The 12,638-nt window shown below is 36.7% G+C and overlaps 2 protein-coding genes across 2 annotated transcripts; one reads left to right on the top strand and one right to left on the bottom strand.

The window, feature by feature from the left end:
* Positions 1-520: 520 nt before the first annotated feature.
* LOC128167475 (sodium/hydrogen exchanger 9B2-like) lies at positions 521-5,006 on the bottom strand. Its single transcript, XM_052833209.1, has 9 exons — positions 4,628-5,006; positions 4,372-4,462; positions 3,472-3,654; positions 3,082-3,257; positions 2,874-2,980; positions 2,443-2,607; positions 2,220-2,331; positions 1,721-1,857; positions 521-1,631 (listed from the first exon to the last, which is right to left on the bottom strand). Exons 1-9 carry the CDS (start codon positions 4,992-4,994, stop codon positions 1,350-1,352), a joined length of 1,620 nt encoding a protein of 539 aa, XP_052689169.1. The 5' UTR covers positions 4,995-5,006; the 3' UTR covers positions 521-1,349.
* A 134-nt stretch (positions 5,007-5,140) lies between these two features.
* Positions 5,141-12,309, top strand: LOC128167476 (sodium/hydrogen exchanger 9B2-like). Its single transcript, XM_052833210.1, has 9 exons — positions 5,141-5,866; positions 6,180-6,270; positions 9,161-9,343; positions 9,498-9,673; positions 9,801-9,907; positions 9,993-10,157; positions 10,294-10,405; positions 10,848-10,984; positions 11,081-12,309. Exons 1-9 carry the CDS (start codon positions 5,650-5,652, stop codon positions 11,387-11,389), a joined length of 1,497 nt encoding a protein of 498 aa, XP_052689170.1. The 5' UTR covers positions 5,141-5,649; the 3' UTR covers positions 11,390-12,309.
* The last annotated feature ends 329 nt before the right edge of the window (positions 12,310-12,638 follow it).

Here is a 12,638-nt window from a genome sequence, read left to right as displayed (position 1 = left end):
GAGCAAATTCTACGCATATCTCATTCAAAACCAGCGTCATTTTTTTTTTAAACTTGTTTTGATGCCAGAAATAGTTACGTCCTATACCGAAAGTCCACGGTCTTGTTAAAATGGTTCTAATATTAAAATAAGCTTACCATAGCCCGGTAGGAGTTAACATAATAGTGAACCCAATCTAACATATTTATGATATTCTCATGAAATGTATCTATATCTAAAAGAGCATAAGAAATTATGTCTTAGATTTCTGTCCAAATGAACTGCATTTTATTGCTGAAAAAAAAACCCAATGTTTCATGTAGCAACAAGAAATAAGACAAAATTTAATTTCTTTTTTCAAATTTTAATGTTCACATGTCCAGCAAGATATTTCTTAAGATAATCCAAAATTTTGTAAGTTATAAGAGAGATATAGAGTTCATAATGTTTGTTATGTACACAAAACTCGTATAAGTGCATACTTATCGCTCTTAAAATCTGATCAAGGTTTCTTATTTTGCAATCCAAAAAAAAAAAAAGAACCAAGTTGAAATTTATTCATACATCTTTTGACAGACAGTTTTATGCTATGGTCTTTGCAACCTGTCCATCTGTTATACTGTATATTTAAAAAATAAAATGCTTTCTTTGATGGTCATCAAAGAAAGCATTTTATTGTTTAAATGTACATCTTTCCTTTAACTATAAATACATTGATAATAAATAGTAAGAAAATTCAATAATTTACTGTTAACGTAGATAAGTACGTTAGCTAAAAGAAACGCCGAATCGTCTCCAGTCTGATATCAGCATGATTATTTCGTGCAGTCCGTGATTTTTCTTAGGTCGCTGTAGGTTTCAACCAATCGATAAACAGGGCGTGTCGATTTCAGTCCTGTCAGTTTCAACTGCTGTGGATTTCAACCAATCTATAAACGGGGTGTGTAGATTTTAGTCTGGCTGTTTCTATATAAACATATTGTAGGTCTGGTAAGTGGCCACTCCTTAGTACACGGGAATCATGTGATATATGTATCTGCATGAACTTTACATTATATTCTAGTCTACAACGTGTAATATTTGGGTGTACAAATGAATTTTGAGTAGAGAAATCACATATTGCAACAAAAAGATGGCATGTTTATCACAAGGGAGTCACTGGTAATGATATCATTAAGATGTCAACATCAGAGTATCTACATAACCAAGATCTGCTTAATAAAAGAGGTTCATCAGTATTACGTGGCACAAAACCTAGTTTGAAATATAGCGTCTGTAATCAATGCATAATTACAGATCTATCAACTCCCTGAAGTGGTTTCCAGTAATATATGCATTTTAAAAATAGAAAAGTCAAATTATAATATAGCTCAGTGAGTCGTTTCCATGGTAACGACAAGTTGTTCTGAATCACTCGGTAACATAGCTGCGTTCTCTGGATGATTGGTACTCTCGCTGTTCTCAAGGTCTGTACACTTCCTGTCCAGTTTGTTGAGAAACCTTGGGCCCGACAGCGCAATGGCCAGGGCGCCGATGGGGGCTGTGATTATGATGGACAGTACCGCAGTGGTCAGAACGGTGGTACCAAGCCGCACAAACTCAGGGTTGTCACCGGCCAGGGCCATGTCTAAGGCAAGTCCTCCTATGGCCGCCTGCATATAAGAAAAAGACACCGGTTTTTAAAATACTTAGATTGCGAACAACGGTAAATTTCTTTAGCATTGTAGAAAGATTTGCTTACTTGAACGGTTGCTTTGGGAAATCGCGCCATTGCAATGAAGAGGCGTTCTTTCGTTGAGAACTCTGTTCCAAGCACCGACAGTACAGAGGCGCCGATTCTGACGGACTGTCCTACGGCTATCACAGCGGTCCCCAGTCCTACAGAAACAGGACAAGTCTTATATCATATAGCTGTATAACAGAAGATATGAAGTTGTACGTGTACATATACATGCGAAGGATTATTCCCTTTAATAATGGTATAACAATATACAGTTATTTAATGCTTGAGCAGTCAATAGACCAGAATATTTTTCCCTTGGTGCAGGGAACAGCTCAGTATGATCTATTGCCCGAAGCCAACGGCCGAGGGCAATAGATCATACTGAGCTGTTCCCTGCACCAAGGGAAAAAATTCTGGTCTATTGACTGTTCAAGCATTAAATAAATGTTTTACTAGTATATGAATATAGATTTATACTTGTAATATTTTTATACTTGTAATATATTGGACAACCTACCTAGGGATCTTACGTCGTGAATTTGTTCTGATTTGACAGCAGCCCCAATCAGTCCGAATAAAAATGGCTGGAACAACATCCACAAAACTCCGGAGGCCATAGCTACCTGGTCCTATACCATAAAATATAACATTACAAAAAATGTAACGACAAAAACGTACGAATCTTTGCTTTTTGATTTTAAAGCCAGAAGAAGTGAAGTCTGTCTGATTTAATAACTTGCTTTTTCTCCCGCCTGTCGCTGTTTTCTCCACCCAAAGGCCGCCACCAGCCCCACGGTCAGACAGCCTAGAGGACCGGCCCCGGACAGGTCAATCATGGAGCTACCAAAGACAGCCACCAGACCGAACCCCAGCAGTGTCACGGTGCGGTAAAACGACACGTTGTCCTGTTTAAATAAAGAAGAAACCCAAATACTTAATGAATTTGAAATAATCAATTTCAGTTAAAATAATCTTGTTTCATTACTTGGAAAGTGATTACATATTCAATATAAGGTTTCTGTTTGCCAAGAAAAGAAACCAACACATCGGGAAGATAATTGGTCAACCTGACTATAGTCAGTTAGCTACCAAACCTATAAAACCAGACCTATATTAAAATTATAACTCTGTGTTTGCGAAAATAGAAACACGGCTGTTATCAAGAACTTACATTATCTTTGGATGGGAAGTACCACAGGAAAACACCAAAGACAAGACCATAAACTATCCCCAGTAGCATCTCCAGAGGACCCTTGGCTATAGTCAGCGCCAGCTCGCCTAAAAACAAGAATGTATATTGTGTAGATGAGAACACTTTATACATGTATATTTATCTTGAAATCTATTGGTTTGAAAGAGATTGGCATGATTTTTTATACCTTGCGAGAAGACGATTCCGAGCAGTACGCCAAAGCCCGTGATGTTAAATACGTCATCAATGGTTGCGGCCGCGATCACAAGGGTGGGGATCCCCTTGTCCAGTCCGTAGCCGGCGTCAGAGAGGGTCAGCAGTGAGGGCACCACCACGGCAGGGGATACCGCCGTCAGGGCAAACCTGGAAACCAGAGAGGGATGGGGGGTATCTATTAATGTCACTCAATCTAAGAATTTACTACATGTACTTTCTAGATTGTCTTAACTACTTACATTCTATCAGGATTTTGAACGGTTTTATAGGATAGACTTCAACAATATAATTTAAAGACATTTAATCAAGATATGGTGAAATACGTGTGTTGCTTTTAGAAGTAAGGAAAAACGACGTTTACCCTAACATGAACGCCCAGTCCCACGGCATGTCCAGGAGGAGGCGAGCCGCCACCGCATTGGCAGCCACCTCAAAGAGGCAGGGTATGAGAGCCACCCTGAAGACGGTCAGTGAGAGTTTCCTGAGGGCCACAGGATCCAGACCTAGCCCCGCCCTCAGCAGGATCACGGTCAGTGCTATCTTCCTGTCATCAAGTAAATCATCACGTTAGATAATCTAGCATTCAAGGGTAATCTTTAAATCATTGGCTTTTGAGCATTCTTTATAGTTGATTGTATGCAAAATATGGTATTATCACTATTATGCATGTGATATGCATATTATGCATAATACTATTATCTTTATTCTCAACTAATTTTTACTGTGTCCATTGAGAGGATTTAATTAACTCCAATGACTTTCTAAATGAACTTTAAAGGAATGGGTGGTCATGGTCAATGTTATAGGACTTAAACTATCAAGGAAAGAAGGGCCCTGTTTAGAAAGACGGGAAATATTCAGATAACATTAACGATTTTTTTAATTTTAAGGTTTAACCTAGATTCTTTGGATTTTTATTTATTAATGAACACATGTAATTAATGGCTAGATTTTTTTAATTGGGTAGATTTTATGAGTAACCATGACCTCTATAATAAATGTAAATAGAGAATTAGATAAAGAGATTTTTAGATTCTTTTTGGCAGAAGCTGTGTAAGCTGAAATATCCCCCGGGGGACCAAACGCAGTTTGCGAGGTCGCTCAACTGTTTGTGTCATTATATTGCGCACCAAGAATTGCAACTCGCACGAAACTAATTATTATCATAATAATCATTTATAATTTTTAACAAATATTAATGCATCTAGCGTTTTTTTTTTTGTTTTGTTTTTTTTTGCGCAAATTAAAGCGTTGGACTTACCTGAGTGAAGCGGACCATTTGGGATCAATCCCTAATCCCACTACCTTCACACCTGGGATATTGGACAACAGACCACCGACTATCAGCATCCCTATATTAAAGCAATCATGTTTTATTAATTTTTAATGGCGATTTTGTACGAATACAAGATTTAAGAATCGTTGAAAATGAAGAATGTATCAAATCCTGGCGTATGTTAATGTTGATAAAAAAGTATAATCCAAAATCCTCGTCTGGGTTTTACTCCCTGACTCACCAAGCAAAGGAGGTAGGTGTATTAAGGAGAAGACGTGTCCCCCCGCCACAGCACCGGCAAACAGAACTAAGAGCGAGAACAGGTTTCCCCCGGGGAGGGACTGCTCCCCCGAGACCGAGAATAGAACTATCCAGACCGAGGCACATATCACACAAAACTGAGCATACTGTGAGCATCTTCCACGGAATATCAACGGAACGCTTTCTCCTGAACACGTGCTCAGTGAACCAGAACGGTCAGCATCCTGGGTAGATTTAGAACTGGGTAAAAGTGCGTGGACGATTTTATAAACAATTGACTTCCTTTCGTTGTCCGGAGATTTGCTAGTGTTTCCTTGGCATTCCACGTAGTACTGGCCGTTACTCATTTTTTTTCTCGATCTGGAAAAATTATTTTAGAATAATCAAGAAACACGCGTTTTTAGGTTTTTTTCTTATTTTTGGCGTTTGTTTGCTCTTGTTTTTTTTTTTTGGGGGGGGGGGTATTTTTATTACAAGAAAATTAGTTTGACATTTAAATATTAAGAAAACAAAACTAACCTAATTATAATTAAAATCTTTCTAAAATGGTAGAAATCAATATTTAATTTTCTTAATGTGGTTGAACTTCTAATAACAATTGGTTTAATCTAAAGTTCATCTTACCTGTATCTTTAAACTCTTTAAAGTTCTGTCTCCAGCACCAAAATTCATTAAAACAGTTCTATATAAATGAATTCCAGTTTTCGGTGCGCATGCGCATGACATATTTTTCGCCCCGTCCCCGTTTTTACAAGAAATTGTTAAAGAAAAAAATAAGGAAATTCTATGATTAATCAGTCATTAGGGAAAGACTCTGTATGGTCATTTAATAAAACGTTGCTGTCAAAACAAACAGGTAGGTAGGATGTGTTCCTTAGTATTGAAAGCTGTATGAATGAACGTGCATAGAGACTGCACGCTTGGTCCTTTTGTAACGAACCGTTTCTGATATTTCAGAACCATTGAAAGAGAATCATTTATTCCAAAACTAAGTTGTCAAAGATGGCTTTTCAAAGACTGTGTTCTTATAAACTTCGAGAATTCCTGGCAATGCTGGCCCAGTTTACGATGCTGATGGTGATGGTATGGACAACAACCCTCTCTATCACGGACAGGCTGGCACTGCCCGGGGGTCACATATTCTCTCTCCTCGTCCTGTTTACCAGCGCTGTGGCGGGGGGATACATTTTCTCCAGGATATATTTACCTCCGTTACTAGGTATGTAAAATATAAGGACAAAGGAATACTGATGTTGGGTTATATTTTGTTTTCAATTTCATTGTATATGCTTACGAGAATTATTTTCTGGTATTTAAAGTGTATGTAGTTTGTTTAATTTCACCGATAAAGATTGTGAGGTTTGAAAAACAAATATTTCTTAGTTCTTTTTGTAGTTCTGTTGCATTCTTTAACATCCATTGTTTTAAATATCTTCATAATTATAATTTACAAGTGTGAGGGAAAGGGGGGGGGGGGGGCTAGATTTACAATTTTCCTTGATTTTTTAAAATCCTTGCTATGTCATAAATAGGCATGGTGATCGCCGGGTTTGCTTTGAGTAACGTGCCTGTGCTGTCAGAGATTGGACACAATATATCGCCGGTCTGGTCCGGAGCATTAAGGTAAGACTCCTGTCTTTGTCGGTCAAAGAGGATGTAAACTTACAGAGTGGTATAGTTATATACAATGCCATACTATGAGTTGCTCACATTTTATTTTTTTTCTAAATTAATATAATCCATTGATAAAAGTTTTAATTTTATAAGTTAAATTCTAGTCTGTCTAATTCAAATCATGTATGAATAAAATTAAACTACGTGTATTTACGAATAAGACATTATATAAGGCATTTAGGGGGTGGGGGTGGGGGTGACAGCTAAGTAGTTCATGTTAAAGAGGGAGCTAGAATAAATAGGTCCTTAAAAAGATTTCTGTGAAGCATTAAAAATGACCTCAATCACTATGAACATTTATTTTGCTTAAGTCATAAATCACAACATCTAGAAATATATCGCTTTTTCAAGCTCTTTAATTTGCATGAATAGAAGGAAATTATAAAATATACGGGCAGTGATTTCTCATATTGATGGAGAGGGCGTATATTTGAATATAACCAGAGATTAATGTATGCATGCGTTGTTATATATAGAATCTATCTCTCGTTATTTTCAATTAATGGATCTTTTCAAAAGTGATGAAGGAAACAGGCCTTCCTTTAGATACCGCATATTGATAAGCCAAAAAACAAAAACAAATTTAACCCCCCCCCCAAAAAAAAAAACAAAACAAAACAAAGAAAAAATCACAAACACGAACTTGATAAAGCTCGCTTTTTAATGATGCCTCAAATACTTGTATAAGATTTTTAAAAAAAAACCTCTATTTGTGTACAATGTATCTAGCATTAATTTTGATATGTTAGTTTTTGCTTGATAATGATCCCTGAAAAAAGTAATTATGATTATGTTGAGTTAAAAAATTAAAAAGCCCATAAATAGTACACGTGTCATACAATTGCGCTTTTCAATTTCGTGCTTAAGGATACAGCCAAAAATCTTAGTAAAACGTACTGGTCACGAAAACACAAAAATGCATAAATCTTCCAAGTTTTGCGTTTCCAACTTCGTGCAGTGCGACACGAAGGGAAATTCCTAAAGCAGAAATTATCCTTCGGTCGCACGGCGCAACTTAAGAGTTTGTATTCTGAGTTTTGGTTGTAAGGAAACTGATATTTCTAAATCACGTTTATTGCAAAAAATGTCTTCAACCAACAACAGCAAAACCAACATTTTTACAGTCGTAATTATTCATTAATTATTCATTAATTTCACATTTTAACCACAAAGTTGTCTGCACACAAAATGTTACCACCGTCATAACAACATGCATTCTTGCAATGCAAAGTGGGCGGAGTGTACTTCTATAAGGTAAAAGCAAAAATACAAACCCTTTGCAAACGTTCGTCAGAATTTTAGAAAATGACAACTTTTGCCTTGATATTTGTGGACGATTTTAATGCCCAATCCGCTTTATCACTTTTTTCAGTAATAATGATTTTTATTCATTTTTTTTTTTATCGAAATGCATGATGTTTACACGTAAATCATGGTTTTATTAAATGATAAATGTTAAACTGAACAAAGTGCTACAGGTATTATTCAGCAAACAAAAATGAGAATACTTCAATTTTTATTACTAGTATGCTCTTTTAACTTATTACATATAAACTTCTTTTATATCATATAGTACTGACTTTATTACATCTTATAAGTTTCGCGTGTATTTTGAAGAACTATGAAGCTGTTGTTTTGTCACGAATATTCCCCTGTTTTCTAGAAAAAAGACCTTTAATGAATAATAGCGCAAATATCTTTATAAAATTACGTTAGACTACAGATGCCGGTTAATATATTAGGATAATGACATTATGAATGTTGATGTTTTACAAATAACGACAATAAACCCGGTGTCGCCTTGTAGAATTACATTTGAAGGTCCTCTCGTTTGACATTTCTATAAACTCTGACAAACTATTTATGCCAGAAGTAAGTTATCAGGAAACCGAAGAGTGGATGGAAAATCGGAATGTCGCTCCGTGTCACCTATATTTACCCCCACCCCCACCAACCCACACCGACTTCAGCAGCAGTAGTTCGAGGGACTTATATCGCACCTTCCACTGTTGCTCTGTGTTTAAGCCTTTTACAATTGGCTCAATCTGCTCTGTAATCAGTTCTAATAATGTGTGTATCAATTAATCGCAGGTTTAGTTCTAATAATCAGTGTATCAATTTATTATAACAAAAGTGTGCATAAGAAAGAATTTTTGTTGTATCATTGGACGTGCTATTTCCATTAACCATACCATATTTTTATACGACGCGCGCTGCTTGTAGTTAATGGGCAATGTCAAGTTGTGGTCCAGATATAATTATGATAATAATAACGTATTATTTAATAACTGACACCTAATTTATTTCATTTAAACGTTCGTTAACAGCAGAAAAATAACTTGCGGCTTTTGTTAGTACTTAACGTGTTTTAATACACATGCAATTTTAAGAACCAACAAAACAATATCAGACATCAGTTTTACACTGAAAAGTCTCTCCAGCCGTTACATTGCAGTTGCTGAATGTCTTGCATTAACTTTTGATCCCTTGCAATTCAAATGAATGTATTGCACTCCCCCTCTATCATCATTAAAAATCTCAGGGTCGAGTTGACATTAGTTTCCTGCTTATTAATGACACTAATTCTGTCATTGGCATTGAACGAACTTTGCATAAAATGATTCCTCTTAAAGGTAAATATTCATCATTAAATATAAAGAGCGTAACGAGAGAGAGAGAGAGAGAGAGAGAGAGAGAGAGAGAGAGAGAGAGAGAGAGAGAGAGAGAGATGTTGATGATGATGATGAAGTATGAAAAATAAAAATGTAGAAACAAATAATTGATGTCTGAGCTGAACACATGACGTGATTAGACCCTAAACCCATTTTTTTTTATCCAGGCGGATGGCTCTGACGGTGATCCTGATTCGGGCCGGTCTAGGACTCGATCCGGTAGCCCTGAGGAAACTCTCAGCCACTGTCAGCAGACTGGCCTTTCTACCCTGTCTTCTAGAATGTTTGACATGCGCAGTCGTTTCACATTTCCTGATGGACCTTCCTTGGGTGTGGGCTTTTCTTTTAGGGTAAATCAATAAAGCACCTATTGTCTCCATCTGCGGTATATACTCAGTAAATCTTTTGCTATCGAGCATAAACTTAGTGTCGATTAAGATATACATGTACATGTACGAGTATGTGTTATACAGTGTTCTTTACACCATTTTGGATCTCCTTTAGATTTGTTCTTTCCGCCATTTCCCCGGCTGTCGTGGTTCCCTCCCTCCTAAGTCTAGCAGAGCGAGGTTTCGGGTTGGATAAGGGGATCCCAACTCTAGTTATTGCTGCTGCTAGTATCGACGATGTCGTGGCCATCTCAGGGTTCGGAATCTCTCTTGGCATTGCGTTTTCAACAGGTAAAATGAAAATATTCGTGGTAATTCATTTAATGTTTAATATTGCCGATTTCTAGATTATATCCAAAACCAAAACTAGACGCTTTACTATTATATGCGAATTTTTATATATTGTGTTTTTCAACAGGTGACTTAGCGTGGACGATAGCCAAGGGACCACTTGAAGCACTGCTTGGAATAGCGTATGGGTGCATTCTGGGAATATGTTTGTGGTTTATTCCAGCCAAAAATAGTGTAAGTTGTACTTAATAAACCATGGAAACAATTAAAAGTTGTCAATAACGATGAAAATTCACAGATCTGTTTGTTTTCTTTCCAGTCCAATTTAGTTTTCTTTCGCGCCATGTTGCTTTTTACGGGAGGGTTGCTGGCAACCTTTGGCAGTACGTATATAGATATGGCCGGCGCTGGACCGCTTGGCTGTCTGGTCCTGCCTTTTGTCAGCGGCATCAGGTGGAGAAAGATGAACACACCAGAACAGACCGTATGTATTTTGGCTTGCTTTTATTCTTGTACAAACAGCTTCCTTTGATAAAGAGATGTACATGTATATTATTCCATTTTAGAGAACACAGACTGGGTTCAGACTTTTTCCGAAAACTTTTTTTTTGTTTGCACAGGCCGCCATGACTGAAGCGGTTGGTTTGTTGTGGATGATATTTCAGCCCGTTTTATTTGGATTGATTGGTGCCGCGGTCAGGATAGAACAAATACAGGATCCCTACATTGTTGGTAAGATTTGGGGATGTCAATGATACAGTGGCTGTTAGATTTGGGGGTGTCATATGATACATTGGCTGTTAGATTTGGGGTGTCATATAATACAGTGGCTGTTAGATTTGGGGGTGTCATATGATACAGTGGCTGTTAGATTTGGGGGTGTCATATGATACAGTGGCTGTTAGATTTGGGGGTGTCATATATGTGTCATATGATACAGTGGCTGTTAGATTTGGGGGTGTCATATGATACAGTGGCTGTTAGATTTGGGGATGTCATATGATACAGTGGCTGTTAGATTTGTGGGTGTCATATGATACATTGGCTGTTAGATTTGGGGTGTCATATAATACAATAGTTGTTATAATTGACACATTGAGCCCTGGTGACTTTAATATGCGTGGTTGTTTTTTCACACAGAGGGTGTGTTATAAGTAATGTCTCCCTTTTCTAGGATTTGGTGTTGCCGTCCTGGCTTCTGGCTTACTGGTGCGATGTTCCGTGACATTTTTAGCCGTACTTAGGTCTGGTTTGAATCTTAAAGAACAAATATTTGTGTCACTGGCATGGATTCCAAAGGCGACAGTGCAGGTAAAATACAAGGTTGAGTGATACTTGCGGGATATGTATATTACAATTGGAAATGAATTAAATTGAAGGCTTACATTTATATTTTTGTGACCACAGGCCGCTATAGGTGGACTGGCATTGGACCAAGCTATAAAAGATAAAAACGAGACGTTGAAGCCTCTGGGATTGACAGTTCTCACAATTGCGGTATTGTCCATTATAATCACGGCTCCTATTGGCGCCTTGGCTATTGCAATCTCAGGACCAAGGTTCTTAAAGTCAGATCATTTAAAGAACGAATTATCTTGTTCATCAAATGACCATCAAGATTCTCAAGAGAAAGAGGAAAAAATTGTGATTGAAACTGAGATAGTAGGGGAGAAGCCATGTTTGACAGAAGCTGCTGATGTAGTTACACATATCTGACACATAACGTTACAAAAGTGAAACATAGTGAACGGTTTATTTATTGAACAGTCATAATAGAGACTAGCAATGACATATACATTAGTTCATGGATAGTTGAAATTATACTTCAACTTACGCAGTTATGTATGCGAATACTTTACAAATTCAGTATGTTAAAACTGTTATACATGTATTCCTATTCAATGAACATAGTCATAATATTTTGAATGATCACATACATGTATTAGTCTACTTGATCAACCTCAGGTAATCCACATATATCAGTTTTATAATTATGGTACATGTATGATGTGTTATATAAAAAAAAAACGGGTGTTCCGTGCCGGTAACTGATGCTCTTGATCATGATAATTTCTCAGGAGAAAAAGGGGGTGTTGCAGTTCCTTTGCGACGTTGTATATGAAGCAGTGTAGAATTTCATCTGGAAAGTTTAAAGTTAAAAGTTGTATTAACATTTATAAGAATTTTAATTTACTGATATGAAATTGAAATAGTTACCCAAACAAATGTGGCAGATTTCACGCTTTATTAAAAAAGACGACCTCATCCTTGTGAAAAACTGCCTCCTTGAAACAAAATTTATTCAATCAACGTGTAGAGTAAGACAAGTTCTTGAAAACTTCCATTTCCGATTTTTGTTTCATAGAGGCGTATTTTAAAAAGAAAATCTAACTTTTGCGGGGAAAAAATCATTGATGCCTTTGAAATATAAGAACGTTGTGTTAAATCCGTCGCTTTAGGTCATGTTTAGATTAGTCGAGTGGTGAACAGTTAGAATAGAATGTGACAGTTTCTAAATTTTTTTGATTGGGGTTCGAATCCCGAAACAGTTCGAACTTTTTTTATATTCATGTTTTGCATGAAAAGGTAGTGTTTATAGATAATTCAAGAATGTCAGAATAAAGTTATTTAAATGTTTGTAAATGTAATATTTTGTATGCGTGCTTGGTTTTTTTTTTTTTCTCAACATTGCTTACTGTGTGAAGTCCCCGTTATAAACTTGTATTAAATAAGGAATAAGGAATCATTCTTTGAGTATTATGAGGTGATAATTTTGGTCGGGGCTTGATCAAATCCAATGAAGCCCGAAGGGGTTTATGATAGATTTGATCACGCCCCGACCGAAATTATCACCTCATAATATTCAAAGAATGAATCCTTATTACTTATATTTATATAATTTTGTGCCATTGTACGATTAAATATTTAAATATAAAATAAGCAAACCCCGCTGGCGCCTCAATTT

This window comes from Crassostrea angulata, chromosome 10, assembly GCF_025612915.1.
Source record: "Crassostrea angulata isolate pt1a10 chromosome 10, ASM2561291v2, whole genome shotgun sequence".
In the NCBI taxonomy this organism is placed as follows: Eukaryota; Metazoa; Mollusca; class Bivalvia; order Ostreida; family Ostreidae; genus Magallana; species Magallana angulata.
Note: the sequence above shows the minus strand (reverse complement) of the source record. Positions and strands in the feature narration are given on the sequence as shown.

What these genes read in the sequence shown, in the direction of transcription:
- LOC128167475 (XM_052833209.1), bottom strand. Translation starts at nt 4,994, where the DNA reads ATGAGTAACGGCCAGTACTACGTGGAATGCCAAGGAAACACTAGCAAA. An exon ending in AAATGGTCCGCTTCACTCAG is followed by an intron (nt 3,655 to 4,371) that starts GTAAGTCCAACG and finishes ACTTGATGACAG; the next exon opens with GAAGATAGCACTGACCGTGA. An exon ending in ACTTCCCATCCAAAGATAAT is followed by an intron (nt 2,608 to 2,873) that starts GTAAGTTCTTGA and finishes TTATTTAAACAG; the next exon opens with GACAACGTGTCGTTTTACCG.
- LOC128167476 (XM_052833210.1), top strand. Translation starts at nt 5,650, where the DNA reads ATGGCTTTTCAAAGACTGTGTTCTTATAAACTTCGAGAATTCCTGGCA. An exon ending in GTCTGGTCCGGAGCATTAAG is followed by an intron (nt 6,271 to 9,160) that starts GTAAGACTCCTG and finishes TTTTTTATCCAG; the next exon opens with GCGGATGGCTCTGACGGTGA. An exon ending in TTATTCCAGCCAAAAATAGT is followed by an intron (nt 9,908 to 9,992) that starts GTAAGTTGTACT and finishes TTTTCTTTCCAG; the next exon opens with TCCAATTTAGTTTTCTTTCG.